This window comes from Varroa destructor, unplaced genomic scaffold, assembly GCF_002443255.2.
Source record: "Varroa destructor unplaced genomic scaffold, Vdes_3.0 BEIS01000003.1, whole genome shotgun sequence".
Lineage (NCBI taxonomy): Eukaryota > Metazoa > Arthropoda > Arachnida > Mesostigmata > Varroidae > Varroa > Varroa destructor.
In genome coordinates this window covers 8,144,440-8,162,722 of record NW_019211456.1, presented here as the reverse complement: position 1 = coordinate 8,162,722, position 18,283 = coordinate 8,144,440, and the positions used below count along the sequence as shown (strand labels likewise).

Below are 18,283 nucleotides of genomic sequence, written 5' to 3'. Positions count from 1 at the left end.
ATTATGTGAAGTGCGGAAAGCAGAATAGAGGAACTTTTGGTCTGGAATCGCTTCATTTTCATCAGACGACAAAAAAGGTTAGAATATATAAACGACTTTTTTGTTGTATACACGCATTAAGTACCTCATGTTATGGACATTAAAATACTGAACAAGGAAGAATAGGCTCAAGTCTAACCTAGAGCAAATAGTTACGCCACTGCTTTCTACACCTGGTATCTTTAGTCCAGTTATCTAATAACAAACAATTAGAGATAGTTCAACGACGGTGCCTTCAATTGTCACTCACAGTCGATAATTCTATATTTTAGACCACTGAGGCACCGCAAGGCAGTTAGAGACTCTATGGCCTATTCACGGAACTTCGTTGTTTTGTAATCATCTCTGCCTTGAATCGATGCTTTCATAGCAGCCGGTTTTAACATGTCAAACCCCACGATTTACATTTTGTATGGAGCTCACATGACCCTTCACTAAACTGTTCGCATGATTTGACCTGTGTCAACAATTCCTCATTCTATTTAAACTAATATATATGTTCTTCATTTTTGGAAGATTCTTCAATCATGAATATCTCACCTCATGCGCTGAAGAATGCCACAAAATAAATTGCTTTTGCTAATTTTTTTGTTCTTAAAATCACATAGTTCCTATAAATCCGACTCAGCTTGTACGAGGCACACTAAAGACTTGTGATGTTTCTAGCAAAAAACACGGGACTAAGCGAAACGGTCAATATACACCTCGCCAAACGCCAAATCAGCGTGATGATTTTAGCCCGCTAACACTGCACGTGCTGTGGCCGCATCGTAATCCTCTACTGGCTACTACGAAAAACGAAGATTATTACTTTTAATACCGTCGTAACGTTTTGGCTACTTGTCTTACCTTAGAGATGATTTTAGGCCCATATTATATGTAGTAAGTATAGTATAGGTATTGACGCTGTATTATATGTACAATGTTGGAAATATTCGAGAAGAATTATTCCTATGAGAAAGTTTTTTACAGCGGCTGCGATCGTCCCTCTGCCTATCCTGCTTATTTGCGTTTATGTTTATCTTCTATATTGAATGTTCTTGCAAATGAGTATTAATTAATAAATACTAGCTCTATACTAATTTAACACAGCCTGACTATGTCGACCGTAGAATACTCCGCTGTCAGGTTGTAGGTCGTCAAGGGAGGATTAAGGCAAAAACAACACTCGCTACTTGTTCAAGCAAACACAGCCCCCTGGAGGTTCACCAGAAGGCAATCTGTTCCTGGTTGTAGCATGAACTACTTCAGTAAAACCTGTCGGAAAGGTTGTGACCGACTAAAATGTTGGACACCGCAGACAAATATGCTTGGAATCAACAGAGCCTGCCGTCGCCGGTGGGAAGAAAGAATTCATTCTTCATTCCAGTTCTGGATTGAGGTTCGCTGAGTTGAGTAGTGATCGAGAAAACGAGAATATGGTTATAAAAGAAAATTTCAAATCGAAGTAGAAAAACGAAAAAGCTAATTTCTATAGGCTTAATTCGAAATACGAAGTCCACATGAAGGGCTTTTAAATTGATTTTGGTCAGTTAATTAAATGACAATTGTTGCTGGTTCCGTCGTAGTGTCTAAGTAAAGCTCATCATGCATTAGGACTCATTACTTCAGGTGGTCAACACAGTTAGCGTTCATAGCAAATGCTGGCTATAAACATTCAGAAGTAACGCATTTCAAGAGATACACCATAAATCGTCGTTCGCTATAGTAGTGATTCCCCTCATCCGTGATCGAAGTCGAGTATGACCATCTAAATAACCCGGGAACTCTTTCTTATTGAGCAAAACCTAATTTAAGCGTCTTGCTTTTAGCTCGCAGGGATCGCAATCCCAAATAATGACCAATATCCTTTATGAAGCTCAGCCTTCTACAATATTTCTAATAATTCTATGTTGTAATCTAGTTAAAAATGTGTGTTACACACTGTGCCGCTTACATACCCTCCACCTGGCTTCCTTCTTATGACTTCAGGTTTCTCATTCTTTCCAGTCGTCTTGAAAATGTGGGCCAGTATTGATTAGGAACACCTTTTTTGCCAGAACGGTAGCTAGTGATAATCACTTTGACTTATTGAAAAAAAAATTTTAGCAAGACTCTGGTGAAAATAACGAGTTTACTTTCTTATAGAACAATGGTCCACCTGTACAATATCGTAATTACGTAAAAACTATTTCGATAAAGATCTTCAACCTGGTTAATTAGTCGTAGCGAACCTAAAATATACCCTGCCAATTTTCCAAACCTTATGCCTACAGGCTTTTCCTCTGTGGATATACCTGAGAGAACCGATGACACTGGAAGATTGAATTATCGAGCTCGAGAATCAATAGCCCGTCATTGTCAGCTGTGAAATAACCAAAACGGTAATAGCTTTGCATATCTAAAGTAAAAAAGAAAAGCGTACGCTCTATATGGATTATTCTGCATTTCAGATGTTAATTAAATGTAAAAAAAGCGAAGGTGTAATCATTGTGTTTTGGTTATCTTTTTTATCTATATATATATATATATATATGCGATTACTGAAGATCAAGGGGCAAACATAGTGAAGGATGCAGCTCTGATTGTAACTTTAAAGCAAACTAATTAATGATAGTATTTCTTCTTGGCAGTTTATCCAGCTGACTTATTTCGAACGGCCTGTGGCTAACAGATTGTATCCCCAGGAGTATGGCAGTTCTCGATCACTGATTATGTATGTAATTGGCTACTGACTTGATAATATAGGACTACAGCCCCGGAGCAGCTAATTTAATATCCAAACGAACAGCAAGCAAATCTGCAGTGCATCTGGCCCGCCTAGACCTGTTGTCTGAGGCCGATAAGCAAGCAAAGTACACTGAATGCAAGTGGCTAGGGCAAGCTTAGTCTTGCATAACGAAGTCTCTTCAACCAGTCGGAGCATCTATGCTGCCCCGAGGCTAGTCAGAGTACGGGACTTAACGAGTCCAGGTGGCGAAAAACAAGTTCTACTCGAAAATGATCTGTAGAGGAAGACCGTATTTCAATTTGCACATTTGTGTGTATCGGTAAGTGGCTCATTTTTAGCCTCATCCTCTCTAATCTATATCCTTCTGTAATTGCACGGTCTCATATTTGAAGGCTAACTTGGCCGCCTTTGTTTAACAACGTTTCACGTGATATCGGACATTATACATCCTTTTTTCTACTGCGTGTCCTTAGTCTTCGTTCGCCACCATACGTCGATAGCTTAGATATGCCCTAGAGTTTTCAGTAATTTTGATTAACCGGAGCATTTGGCAATCACTATCGAAGGTTTTCTTCAGTGTCCACAAATGAAGTTGGCCAATGACGAAACAGTGAAACATCGATCTGCAAGCGTGCGATTCGCACGCAGCTGTGGCAAAATTCACTCTTCTACAAGGCGAAGAACATCCAATACCTTAGATGATACAATTATAAATTACATAGTATCAGTAAATATGGCTTTGCTAGGAGTTATATCAAAGCGAAAAAGGACCTTGTAAGTTATTTGCAATAGGAATATCGAACAGACTTCAGTGTCGATGCTTAGCGGAGGCGACACAAAGTATTGCGCTTGTAAACTTCTTCGCCGGCAGGAAACTATACAATCAACGGGTTTCTGTACTTCGTACAACAGCGGCTAGCACCGTAACTCTTAGTTACGCTATATCATTGTCTTGGACCTCATCAGTCACCACGTGTGTCCTAACTAACAAAATGATTCTGATTATTATTCTTTCATAATTATCGTTACTCGGTTATGGATTATGTATTCTGAGGTACTTACCAGCGCCGGCTAGAAGCCTCAAGAGCGAGCCTTTAATGCAAATAATGTTGAATTTCACAAGAGAGGAATAGTCGACAGCCGGTCTCATTAACATAGCGCTGCTGTGAGTCCTTTGAAAGCTTCCAGCGGTAGCTTACCCAATCGAGTCCCGCTGAGAAGCAACCTATCTGTTCGGAAACTATGAGCCTGCTTAGTTGTATTACAGGACACTCTATGCCCTGGCGTAGTGCAGATCAGTGTGAGCCCGTGCAAACGTACATAAAATTCCGAATTTCGATAAACTTCAACCGGACTTTAGGGACGGTGCTAATAGTGGGTATGCTAAAGTCAAGGTAGGGTAGAAAAGGTAGAAAAATAAAAAAGGCTGCCCTGAACCAGATCGAATATTAGTCAGTGGATAAAGGATTGCTAATCTATAACTAAGCTAAACATATAACTAAAAATTAATTTCTAAAAATCTATTCTACTTGCTCCCATGAAAATCGACCTACTTTATTCGATTTCTTTAGATTGGACCAAAAAAAAACTTCGAAAATGTCTTGCTGGTATACTAATACCGAGCATTCAATGGACAGTGAAATATGGAGGAAGCCATAATTTAAAAACAATGATACATTATCAATTTTATTCAAAGAGTCTTCTTTGATTAGCTTTCTGGCTTAGATATTTTAATTATACTGTACTGCAATATATTAACATTTGTTATATGTATACCTAAGCACAATATTGCGTAAGCTATAAACTTTCGTAGGAATTAGCGTTTCTTTTCCACATTACAGAGCCAATCCTGATTAGGCTGCATCACACAAGAACCACTGAAACTATATTTAACCAACATTGCTACTGTAATTATTATAATTAACGATATTCAACAACACAAATAATAGATAAACTATAAATATGCACTTACGTGTATGCGTAATTATAACACCCGCTAGTGAATTGAAATAATGGTAAGTGTTTTGCTGCTGAATTAGACTAAATAGGCGAGATCGTGATATTGGGAGTATATGGATACTCACTAGAGAGTAACACATCGTAATGCTACAAAGCAGTTTGCTTGTTTTAAATCGACATATGGATTGAGGTTTACCAATCACGCCAAAATAGACAATCACGATATGTGCTAAACAATGGAGCGTTGGAAAGTTAAAGCCTAACTTCTTTTGTAGCTGATTATAGCACTCATAGCGTTTGATTGATTCCGCTGATAACAGGTAATCTACAAAAGTGTTTACACAGTATCTCATAATGACGATCACTAGGTGATACAGAGTACACACGCTACAAGTGTTATCAAGTTAGTGCAGAGGAAAATGACCTATTGCATCCATCTAGAGTTATTTCTTGAACAACGGGGTGTAGACCTTGTTTACAAATACTATCTCGTTGCCTCGATATAGATATAATCTTCATCGCAATCACTCTTTGATCTAGCTTTTCTGTTAGCGCACCAGTATCGTTCTAATAGAAGAGCAAATCGGTCGCTTCGGAATAATGTTACAACAGAGGTACGCTTTTGCGTTACAATTGCACGTTTCAAGTCTGTCATGAGCTTATCTATCCAAGCCGGTTTTTCAGTTCCATTCAATAAACCATCTTCGCAAAGTGGATCTTTGCGCGCACTTTTTCAAAACGTAAGAAACGCTAATTACGCAAACGCTCATATAACGTGCAAGTATCGTTGGTCGGGAGGCTGCACGCGGTTCTGGCGAGGGTTACAGATATCGATCTTCTGTCTCGATGGTATATGGGAATAGCAATCAACAACTGTGAACTCGACAACAAGGTGTCAGGTGATCACTTCTGCGTTTACTGCTAGCTGTATTGTCTCCATTTGACGTACGGGCCTTGTTGTACACGCGTCCTGCAGAAGGTCTATTTTGAGATATACGCGATAGCAGCCTTTCGCTTTTTATAGAAGTCCACCACACTCCAGAGCGGACGAAACCATCTTTGATCAGACTCTTGCGGCGACCTGAAGATTAGCAAAGACTTAGCACTTAGCGAAGCTAAATCATGACAAGTACATCATAGAAGGAAACAGATATCGAAATAGAATACACTTCTAACGCTACTTCTGCAGTCTACTACAGGAATGAGCTTTGAACGCAGTTTTTACTAGAGTAATCAGCCTTGGCATTTACAAAATAAAGGCTCCCTTAAATCTCGAATTTTTCAGTACAGGCACTGACTGCTTGCTCAGGATGAGAATGAAAAATCAAGTAATAAGATAGGAACTAATTATGAATGGCTGCCAACGGTTGAGAACCCTAATCGTAAGCATTGAGGGAAGCTCAAAGGGCACATACCTCAGCATTCGTGGCAAAGCCATCATTCGTTCAATCCACGGTCGATAGTATGAAATGTTCATGTAGACTCCAGGAAGATTGGGCTCGGCGCAGCGAATGCCATGCGAGACAGTTCCAGCTAAGACCCATTGTCCGTTGGGCCTTTGAACTGACAAAGGGCCACCTGCGAAACCCAATAGCACAGCTAGGGTATAATCAGGCCACGGGGTAAACTTTTACTAGTAACATTTATTGATATCATTTAAAATTTCTATCATTTTCTTTCATTATTCAAAGCACACAGAAACAGCCCGGTTGTATGTTCCATAATCAGGTCAACATTGATTCACAGACGAGATACACAAAGGATGTACAAGAAATACACATTTCGATATTTATATAGGTAGTCATCCATGTCGATCGATCTTTATATTATCATCATGGTCATTCTTTTTCCGTTGCTGTCTCTGTACACTGTCCATTAACATCAGAAATATGCAGGACCTAGACAGGAAAGACTTTGGGGAGGATCGCATTTGTCTAATCGCATTAGTGATAATTAGAGGCCCTAGCTACTCACTCAGCGTTGTTTTCTGCATCTCCTTGGTCTACTACTATATTCATATTAACATAAGAACATCTACGTCTTTATGCATATGCGTATAAGTGTGTTTCCACGTATATTCATTTTTGAAGTTACGTTACAATTGCCCCGAGGCAGAAGGTAACAAAAGCGTAACACTTGACACTCGTCTAAGGATTCAATAACGCAAAACGCCCGCCATCACTGTGGTAAAGCCCATTTGCTTTATTTGATACTAGGCGGCGCCATTAACACGGCCCTGAGTTAAGTTGGTCAAAGGAATTTTATTCTTTTTTGAGGCTTTCCCAAAAACGATGAATGGTGTTTGTCTTGCTCCTCGTGGACGTCTGTACCTTGCTGCTGTTCCACTGAGACGCTCCATACTTCAACTGAATTTTCTCGCACCAAATGCACTGTGAACTTTGTCGTTTGCGGAAAAGACAAAAGGGAACAGAACGAAAACCCGTCTGCATGTGGTCCAAAGCTTTGAAATGAAGCAACGGGAGCGTACTTATCGTGGTATAAAAGGGACGCAGATTTGTGGATGGACACCGTGGGTGGATTTTCTGTGAGAAGGCAATAAGGAAATGGTCGTGGAAAGTGAAGGCAGTCACCCAAAACACGAGGGCCAATCGACAAAAAGCCGGAAGTTCAGAAGGCCTTACGGGGCCGAGTAGAGAACACGAGTAGTATTCCTTCTACTTCTTAGTTCTTCTAGTTAAAACAGAACGGCATGATGTCGTATCAAATGCTAGTGAGACCCAAAGCTATGAAAGAAAAATGTATGTAGATGATGACGCGCGCAACATTTGTTATTAACCCGTACTATAACATGTTGTTCTTATTTTTAGTCAGTCACACAATTTACAAGTGAAAATCGCTTGCAAACGTAACGAACGCATTGTTGTTGTATGCCTACACCGGGTGCGCGGTCTTCATATAACTGACTTGGGTATTTTCATCGGACATATGGGACCTTGGCTGGATTATCGCATGGACGAGTAGGACCGGAACGCGTAAAATAGTCTCAGACAAGAGGATTCCAGGTGACGCTCCGAGAGTTGCAATTGGTCTGAGCTAGTATTCATTCATACATACATTTCAAAAGCTCGTTCAACATAAGAAACACGTGCTGTTACACATTTGTTTAGGGTAAGAGCCGTCACTAACCTGTACGCAAGATTCATAGGGAACTCAAGGGTACTTAACCATTACAAGACCCATAGGAAACTAAGGTATACGTGGAAGTACGGCTGTAATCGTTCCATTGTGCTCGAAATGGTCTTATTGAATTAATTTTTTTTTTAATATTTTAATAAGAAACTGACTATCTAAGTAATTCGTTAGCTATTGTTTGCCTTAGGTGCGTTCATAGACTTTACTAGATCCTAAGTTATGCTTTTACCGAGTAGTTATTGAATCTGCATTATCTCTGGGATTCCAACGGTAGCGAGATATGTAGGTCCATTAGCTTGCGAATAGTTTTTTGTGCAGATCGCCGCATACATATATATACACATGCCTTATATGTGTGGTCCACTGATTTGCATAACCCGTTCCTCATATTTTTCACTCGATCGAATTTAAAACATGCTTTTTATGACTGTATATAGGCTTACACTCTTCGAGCGTACCCGGTAAGCCTGTGCGTCATTAAAATAGCCTTCGTTTTTCCAGCTGCTAGTCCACAATTTAGAAATTAATGCCAAATTATATTGCAACAATTGATACACGAAACAATCTTTAAGCTATGGTCCGATCAACTGTTCGTTAATCTGAACAATTCTATACGGAATAGCTCATGTCGTGTCCACCAACTGCTGGTATATGTAAGTATATGAGCGATCTGCTATATATAATGATCCTTCAACCTATATACCTGAGCCTTCACTTCTGGTTGTCATCTTACTATTGCAACAGTTTTTCTAGTTTCGTTTTCATGCTTGTCACCATTATATCTTTATATCTGTAAGCTCAATGAGTGGCCTCAGACGAACGTTCAGAAACTGGCCCACGTGTTATCGTTATTTTTTGCCAACTGCACATACCTGTACGGATGCATACGTATCACAGGCTCTTTGTCTCGTGCAGTTCTGATCAATCTTGAGCATTGGACCCGCATATGTATACATGCACACGTCCACGCATACTGTATAGTACGGTCAAACGCGATAACAGGATATTGGCCGAATTAAAACGTTCGATGTATGATTTTTAAATATTTTATTGGCCTTCAGACCCTCTGTCAAATGCTCAGAATAGACGTAAAGCCAAAGTATGATATAAGAACCGTAATAATGACAAACGTGATAATGCATAAATTCAAATATTTGTATTGAATGCGATTTTTCCAAGAGGGAACACACTGTCCACGGTTCTTGCAACCCTCCTCATGCGCCCCATGGAAAGTTTGTTAAGTGATATAACAATACGTTTTTATGGAAACGCTATCAGATAGTCACAGTACTAACAGGTTGTAGGTCCACGACATCAGGCGACAATTTCTGGCGATACCTGGTTAGAATAATAATAAACTTAAGAAAACAGGTTAATTATGTATACATACAAGTTAACCTAGTTAGCCCATTTAACGGCGCCGCCAATTTCACACCCTTCATCGAACGGCGCAGAGGTAATGTCATTTACAAAAAAACACATTCATGCATTTGCTTCTGATAGTCCTTTTCTACCGTTATTCTAGGTTTCTGTTATCTCATTCATTGGTAGTACAATCCAGCGCCCTTGAACTAGACACTGTCTATGCTAGTTCTGTGATGCTTCGCCGCGGTCAAAACGACCTTCAGAATTCTTCACAAGGTTTTTGCCAATATACATCCTTTATATTAGAGGCAAATGTTCCGAAGCTACGTTAAAGTTATGTCATATTCACAATACTCTATCCATACTAAGCTTGCTCCGATCCCTTGGAAGGCAGCCGATAAATCACCGTTTCTTTTTGCCCTTTATCAACAACAATTTACAAACGCAACCTAAAAACAGTCGTAGGCACTTAAGCTTTCAACGTGATTTTAAAAAGCAAAATTTAAGGTAAAAGTTTAGTTTCTTGAGTTCATACCTTTTCCTAGGAAGCATCTGCATATGATTTACACATAAAAGGTAAACAGGAAAATAACAATTGGTAATTATTAAATATGATAATGACTTAATGATTCCACGAGATTTGTCGACCTTGGAGATATAATCCCGTTAACGTCAGAAACTAGTATTTGTTTTGAGAAGAACAAATATAGAAGAAACAGCCTTGAATAGGTGTATTTCGTTTACAATTATGTAAGACTGTCGCAGTAATCTATCGCTTCGACGTCTCGTCGTATCTGAGAGATCAGAAAAACTACCCTAGTGTATTTAGTTTCGGAAGCGACACCTGCGTCCGGTCTTGCTCGGCCCTCTATGTTGGGAAGCATACAGGAAAACAAAATTTGTGTTAAGTGGATATTGGTCCGCAAAGAAATCTGAATGTAATGAAAAACAAAAGAGTACTTAAAACCCTATTCAATATTCGTGCGCTTTCCCTGGCCACTTATATCGGTTTAAGGCGCTTGGGTCATTATACCCATATACAAAATGCTACGATAGATCAGTGTTATGATCCTACAACCAAAGTAATTTTCATCTGTATGAAACCAATAACTGACGCATTTTACGGTTCATCACAGCTCTACGTCACTTACCATGTGACCCTATGTCAATAGTTGCGTGTTATAAATCCTAACTTCTACTTAATATGGGTCAGCGTAAATTAACGAAGAACGATTGAAGGCCTGCTGCGCTCGTAAAATATCTCCCATCATAGGCTCATATTGTTCGAACACTTTTTCCTGTTAAGGCTAAAACCTACACACACGCTACCGAGGCAATCAAACATAAAGTCGCCGCAAAGATGCTGGTCGTCGAGTTTGCTACAAGAACTAACGAAGGATTGCTTCGAGATAAAATGAGAAAAGCCCGTAAATTACCATGCGGTAGCGCTAGGACAGTTTGACTCCGCAGGGTTTGAGTACTACGAAACAGCGAAAGTACGCATGGACTCGATGGGGTCTTTCGTCGACCCTGCATTGGCGGAATGTGCAAAGCACGAATATCAGCTGTTGTACACCAAGTCCCAAACTACACACGCGATCTAATACAATATAATGTAAGTTGTTACTTACGATGTATCCTCTCACAATTGTATTCTTCATTATCCAGAGTTCCGGCCATTACTCTACTGTATGTACTCACTCTTGGCATACCGTTAACGTAGTAGTAGTATACAAAGTAGCAATCTAAATGGGCACGAAGGATCGGCAACGAGTAACGTCCTAATGGTACACTTATTATTCTCGCAGTGACTTTTTTTGGCCAGACTTGCATGCCTTACGTGTGCTAAACAAAAGATTTTACATATATGTCATATCGCACGTATCGAATATGAGTATCGACGTATGTCTTCGGCGTCGCAACTAATGAGGATCTTTGTCGCTCATTATTCAGTACTGGTAGCAATAGCAGTGAAAAAGGGTCTAAATAAAAACTACAATCTCGCGAAGGACGAACTTTTTTCTGTCTTATGAAATCGATAGCTGACAATAGATAGTAATCTAATAAAGTTCTTTAAAGGGAAGGAAGCTGATCAGTTCTTTGTCGCTAATGATAAACGAGCTTCCTTATTATGTCGACAGTAAAAACTGAAAAGATAGAAAGCGTTATTATCCTATCACTAATATCAGAAACTTACCTGCGTGCTATTATGATTCCCGTCTATAATGTAGAATGAAGAAAGAGCGAATCTACTAATATCTATATTGGCGGAACTTTAGCGAAGTTTTATCGTTCGCTCACTGGCTCGTTTAGAAATGCGCACATATATAAAAGTTTCTACAAAAAATAAAATCAATATTACTGACCGTATAAAGCTCATATAGCTAGAATATGTCGAACGCTGTAAAAGCTAGTACATCAGTTTTATCATCACTGATACCAAAGCACACACAGACACAAATATACGAGGTACGTCGCACGAAGTCAAATGAAACTTTGAACATTTCGAACAAATAGAGGGTAGGACGCGTGGATTTCTAAGAACACTTTCTCATCATATCGACAAAGAAACATCTCTCAGCTTCCCTTGTACTTCTCCATCTTGACGAGAAACAGCGTTTGAAACCGTGAGGCCTATGTATAGTCATGCCAACAACCACGATGCAACACATTCCCTCCTATAATGAAACATAGGGCACTCTATGTATGTGTATATTTTATATATATATATACGACATAAAGGGAAACATTGTTAATATCTACCTGAATCTCCCTCGCACGCATCTAACTTTCCCTCATCGTATCCTGCGCAGAGAAAATATTCGTGAATCTTCTTAACGTGTCCACTTTTCATAAACATTTGTTGGCATTTTTCTCGAGAAATTATAGGTAACTTGACGTTCTGAAAGATCAAGACGTCGAACATTTATATATAATAATCTATTGTTTCGAGCAATTTAATCTGGAGGTTGTCCAATCAGGGCAAATTCAACTGGAGTATTGCCTACCTGTAAAATTTTGGGTAGGCCTCCTTTGTGAGCCAACTTTCCCCATCCAGTCACAAAGCCGTTCTGACCCACGAAGTTTTCATCGAGATCTGAAATATCAAATGAGTACTAATAAACAGCTTAAAATTTGATTCTATTTGAAATCGAACGTTTATAATGAAGCAGGTAGGCGCTGTTTCAATGGTGACCTTCTGCTTCAGTTCTAAATTTTACATTTTCGTATTGCGCCTGACCATTTCAAGGCTTATAGACACCAACGTATATTAGTTGCTGATGACTTATGTACTCTCTAAAAATTACCCATTCAGTATGTAATTACGTCAGCAGCAATGGGCATTAAATCGCCACATACTGTCTGCATGTGATTGATTTGCATTATGTTGGCGTTTGATTCGGGGTTCGTCTTCGTCTGGGGATACAAACCAGGGAGGCAGATGGGCACAACTTTGTCGCTGAAGTCTACCGGAAATTTGAGTTCGAGGACGGCAAGGTCATTATCAAAGTCGGCTTCGTTGAAGTTCTTATGCACAATCATTCGTGTCACGGGTATTGTCTGAAGGTCCTGCTAAACAATAAAATTAAATAAGCAGTTATTCAGGGCACCTAATACTGTTTATATCTTCGAGCCCTTTTCGTGCTGCTTTTTTTTTTTACATTGAACAACTGTCTTTTTACCGGAAATTACGTTTTCATCCAATAAAGCTTACCAAGATCGCCATATTAAGTAGTGTTAGTGAATTGTTGTTTGTTGCATAATGCAACCCCATTCTGAGTAAGTCAGGGAATGTACATGATTTACTTATTGTAGTTCTTCTGAGGATTAAAACTAGGTCAACAGTGTGTACGTTCCAAAAAAAAAAAACAGATAAATCAACTAACACATAGAGCTCAATGAGCGGTAATGCACTAACGTTCTTAGAAAAGTCTTGAGGAGTATTCAGGAGAACAGATAATTACCTTTTCGTGCAGTCTATGCTGTCCAAGTATTGCGACAAGCGTTGACAGAAAAGCACGGGGTTTACAATGGGCAGCCGTAAGCGCGTGCCGTTCTGAGATGAGAACGCCGCCGCATTTATAATCCGCGATTGTCCCTAAATATTTCACTTCCTTCACAATTACCTGTGAGTACCCATAGTAGAAAAACGATTGTAACGTAAATTATCATATAACCAAAACGCTCGTAATAGTAGCGTCTAATAATAATGAAAAATTTCCTTGCACATAAACATATGATGGAGCGATAGTAGAGCCCAAATCTTATACGAATACATCAGCCCAATGAAAAGCAAATACGCTTTTATAGAACAGGATTCAATTAATTCACCACTCGTTTCTTTTATTTAAATCTTTTTTAGACGTGAACTAGTAATGGAGCATTTAGGTAGTCGCACGCGACCTGATCAGTCTATTTTAAGCTGTGTCTGCATCTCCAATACGACTATCAAATATATTTCCTACACATCGAGGCGCCCTAGCATTGCAAGAGCTACAAAAGTCGTAGTAGTTGCTGGAAGCATTATCTATTGCGTTCACCGTGCGGTCTTTGTCTCCTTCCTTTGAAAAGGAAATTGAACACTTGAGTTTGGCGGATTGTTAAGAGGTATCCCACCAAGCCCACTCGAATCCCATAGCAACCGCCTCCTCCCTATTACTGCGAGTAGTAAGTACGAGGCTGAATGCCTGGGCTTTTCATAGCTATTTTTCTGCTTGCTTTCTTCCAGTGGCTGTTTCCAGTTAGCTCCATTCATATAATGACTCAATTCTGTCGTGGTGTATTGTAATTTCTTTCTCTTCTCTCTCTCTATCTATATCTCAATGTATATTCTGTGTGTATGACGTTTCTCTAAAAGTACTGACAAATGCACTGGCTAACGACAGCTTTAGCGGCAGCAGTAAATGATGATGCATCACGCACTATGGCGGGCTCGCAGTCTATTATTGGTCAGTTGCGTGGTGGCAACAGCGACAGTCCTGGTAGTACTAGTAACAGTAACCATAATGGAATTGTTGGAGATGTAGCTGCCCTTGTTGTTATTGCGACAACTACCGCTCTCATCTATATCCTATGTACGATGATGAAAGTGGTAGGCATCCGGTGCCCCATCAAGACACGATGATACACTGACGTTATTCATCGACGACGTACGCCAATACGTATATATAGATAGCCCCATTTGATCGTCGTTCGGCAGGAATGTGAGACCGCAATATTGATAGATGATAGGTAAATCCTGATTTGCGTAATCACAGTCGTACTCATTCTCCACTAAGGGCTGAACGATAAAGACAAGATATACAAGCCCACACATACGCACAAATCCTAATGTCGTGTCTATGTACATATCCATATACAGAGAGGAAAAAAGTAAGCTTCAGAGAGATAAATGGGTTGATATAGGGTTATTATTATCAGTGCTGCTGTTGCATCGTAATGGTGCTCTTCGTCGATAGCACAGCTGCACGAATATATAGGAAATAGCGGTATGGTGTCTGTGCGCTGCTCCTCTCACTCTCGACTCCCCCAATAAACCACAGGGTATGGGAAAACGTCATTGCGATATACTCTAGAATATGAATGAGGTAACGTACACTCATACGAGGGTGTGGGTGTCAACGGGTATTTCTTATTTCGTAGCGATATAAGAATTTCTAACACATTTTTGAAGGCATTTGAGACATTTGCTGTGTTTGCCGACGGGCATACCCATGCCACATGAACACGGAACCGCTATGTTTACAGGACACATTGGAGCTGTCGCTTTTCAAGCACTATTTTTTCAACTATCCATGATTTTTTACGCGAAGGCCAAACGCTCATTGTAGCAAAGCGAAACGTTAAACATATTTGCTTGTCGTACAGATATACACGTTGACGTGAATAATCATTGTTGTTTTAGACGAATCATGCTTTGGAATAACTTCTATGAGAACAAAGCGTCTTTACCGCTTCCTGAGTGCTCGGGGGGTGCAATTTTATTAACTAGACTCGGGAGCTATGACTAGCCGAAGCCCTACATGCCTTCGCGCTGTACGCATCGGTCTGACGGTTTGTCGGAAAAATGCTTTCTTCAAAGCGAAAGATGGCCTGCTTTAGTCAGCGAAAACTAATGTTTAACGATCCGCGATTCATATACCTACACACTGGAATTCTACACACGAACAATTTGTCCGTAAAAAATATTGTCCCCAAAGCGGAAGTTGACGTAGTCCATATTAGTTCGGGTGCGCCTCTTCTCCGCATAGATGGCGCCGTCTTATTCATTAGATATGTTGTTTCTAGCTTGAAAGTCATTTCCACCGATACGTTTTCCAGGAGTGGCAATCACGTGCTTTCTGCGAGCCCCATGGCTGGCCAATTCAAACGTTCGTGAATCTATTTTGTCATCAAAAAGACTAATAGGAAAAATATATGGGAAAGTTGAGTTTCGAGTTACTTAAACTTGTGTGGTTAACTTATTAAGTAATCGAGAAAAGAATGCTAAAGCATAATCAAGACACAAGTACCGTAATAGTACGAATTGGGCAGAACCCGGCAAAAAAATGGTCAACCAGAGCAAAATAAAATTTAGTGTTCTGGAGCACTTCGTCTTTACTTATTGCTCTGGCCCCACATGTTTCGCTTATATTTTGCTATGCAAAAGCGGCCTATTGTGGTTATTTTGGTGGTTTACGTAAACTGTTGTGTTTATAAGCAGAACAATACTTAAAAAAAATATTCTGAATAAAAAGAAATGGATTCGGCCGCCGAAGGTAATGGTAAATGTTAAGTTAAACAATATTAAAATTGGCTTTCAGTCTTTGAATAAGCTGACAATCTCTTTCTTAGTTCGATTTTTCATTTATGCAACAGAAACCAAAGTGGCACGGGACAGCTTTCGGTATGACTTTTTTTGGTATCATCGTGCCCTACATTTTAAAAGTTTAGGAATGAGAATATTGTCCGTTTAAACGTTCAGAACATCATTGGGTAAAGTGCATAATGAAGGCGCTCACACGAACCTCATCACGAAGCGCGTTTGCCATTATATCTATGAAACAGGTAGTTGCGGGGTGAAATGCACACGTTTCGGTGCCCGTACTCTGCACGATGTAACGAAATTGTCTGTTATCTGTTCGTCGTTCCTCTGACCTTTCGTGTGTAGGTCCTTTCCTACAGTATCAGCTATGCATTTGTTCTAGTGGAAAATTATATAGTGGACGTGTGCCTATACTTATACGAGAAGATCAAAAAAAGGCCATGCAATGATAAACCGAATGCAACCGGAAGCCATCACACAGGACAGTGAGGGTCAACCGCAGGATGCTCCAGCGAGCATTCAGAACAGCTGTATTCCGTAAATTCACTAAGTTACATAGTATCAATAATAATACTGGCGACTGTCATGTTTGCGGTTTAAAGCATGATCCGCTGTCGAGAAGCGAAAGACGGCGTTTTAAGACTAAGCCATAGGTACAGCAGGCCCAATTTGTGATAATTCGACGATGCAGCCGTGAAATAAGTACCCCCATTAAATTAGAGGCGTTAAAGTCGTGGATCGAATCAGGTCGAATGAAGGTAACACAGCTAGTAGAGGTCGCCAACCAGACGCGCAGTCTTCATAGACAAATTCCACTTTTAACGTCACATAGTCGTTAAAGACGCTATTAAACATCACGTTTTTGTTTTAAAAACGAGAAGAATATCTTTCGTACAAACTAGGATCCCGCACCCTGTATAGATATACCATCGTCCTTTATTACTATTATTCTCGACGACAGGTGCAACGCGTTTTAGTGCAACGCGACTAGAGTTATGGCTTCGGGTAAACTGTCTTCTTCACAGATGGTCATTCAGACGTGCATGTATATTCGGAATTATTTGCCAACAAATTCTACTTGCCGAATGCTCTCCTCTACATCATCCTGTCACGAATAACTTACTTCCGTTGCAATTACCTTGGTTGCAATAAGTTGAGCTAGATGACGTTGCACCCATCGTTGCCATCATTGTTCTTCAATAAACAGCGATGAATCTAATAACAGTTGGCTAGAAGCCGTAACAGCCGCGGCAGCATCGGCGTCGGGAAGAGAGGCGCGGCAAAGTGTGTCAAACCGTATTAATGGAGCAAAAGTTCGCAGTATTCACCAGAATACATGTGCACGCTCCGAACCACAACAAGCAAGACGCTACCTAGTATCTAGGAGGGCAGAATTGCAATGGCTGCGTCGGCTAAAAACTACGTGATTACGGTAGTAGTCCGATAGTAACATTCTCCCACAGAACGGCAATAACAATAATGGCTACAAAATCTAACCCCCCCCCCCCCCCCAGATCGTGCTTTTAAATGCCTTAAGCTCGAAGTACAAGACGCAGCGATTGTAACAGAACCGACGTGCGTTAGATAAATCTGCACGGGAAAAAACTATATATCTGTCAAAGAAAGTCGTTTTTATATATGTGTCGATGTACATAAACCGGTACAATTCGGGAGCTAAGTGAAGTAGCGATGCCGCTTTGCTCAGTGGCGCCGCGGCGGTGGGGACTGGCTTTATTTCGGCGACTGCAAACGGACTGAATAAAAATGCTGATAATATAGAGACGAACGTGCGGGAGATGATATGCTGTGGTACCATCGTGGTACCGTTGTGGTAATATTAGACGCCTACTGCTATTTAGTCCTGCTTATCGCTGTAGTAAACAAAGGCGGGCTGTATCTGGAATATGATATTGACGGTGTTCTGAGTGAGATTGATCAGTGTTCAGGAAATGGATAGTTAGCTAGTGAGCAACTGGTTAAAGCGTATATTGTTTTCAGCTTCTTCTCCCTTATCTTTTATTCCTTCTCCCTTACTAAAACATTAAGTTGAGACGAAAGCGCTACTATTGCTGTTTGCTTAGGAAAATGCTTTTTACGGCATTCGCTACAAGCATGTTTACGAAAAGTTTTTCAAGCTTGTCAAAAACAAAGTTGGTATTAGACAGACACATCATTGAAGATTTCTATTATAAATGTTTGCATGAGTCTCCTGCGAGCCCTTGTCTCTCTCTCTCTCTCTCTCTATATATATA

The 18,283-nt window shown here is 40.1% G+C and overlaps 2 protein-coding genes across 5 annotated transcripts in view; one reads left to right on the top strand and one right to left on the bottom strand.

Moving 5' to 3' along the window:
- LOC111247618 (suppressor of lurcher protein 1-like) overlaps positions 1-18,283 on the top strand; it is a 99,396-nt gene that overhangs the window by 34,624 nt on the left and 46,489 nt on the right. For 2 of the 3 annotated variants that reach the window (XM_022798770.2, XM_022798769.2), the window contains exon 1: positions 17,895-17,995. The exons of the other annotated variant lie outside the window; for it this stretch is intronic. The gene's annotated coding sequence lies outside the window, so the exon portion shown is untranslated. Of the gene's footprint in view, positions 1-17,894; positions 17,996-18,283 lie in introns of those variants that run through there. 3 annotated transcript variants of the gene reach the window in all.
- The window catches only part of LOC111247619 (serine protease 33-like), a 22,382-nt gene continuing 8,507 nt past the window's right edge, over positions 4,409-18,283 (bottom strand). Inside the window, exons 4-9 of one of the 2 annotated variants that reach the window (XM_022798776.2) lie at positions 13,192-13,353; positions 12,658-12,799; positions 12,235-12,323; positions 11,990-12,128; positions 6,124-6,286; positions 4,409-5,789 (exon numbers count right to left, since the gene is read on the bottom strand). In XM_022798776.2, the coding sequence (XP_022654511.1) occupies positions 5,690-5,789; positions 6,124-6,286; positions 11,990-12,128; positions 12,235-12,323; positions 12,658-12,799; positions 13,192-13,353 (795 nt within the window). In that variant the 3' untranslated portion in view covers positions 4,409-5,689. The remainder of the gene's footprint in view (positions 5,790-6,123; positions 6,287-11,989; positions 12,129-12,234; positions 12,324-12,657; positions 12,800-13,191; positions 13,354-18,283) is intronic. The other variant, XM_022798777.2, reaches the window with a different exon arrangement.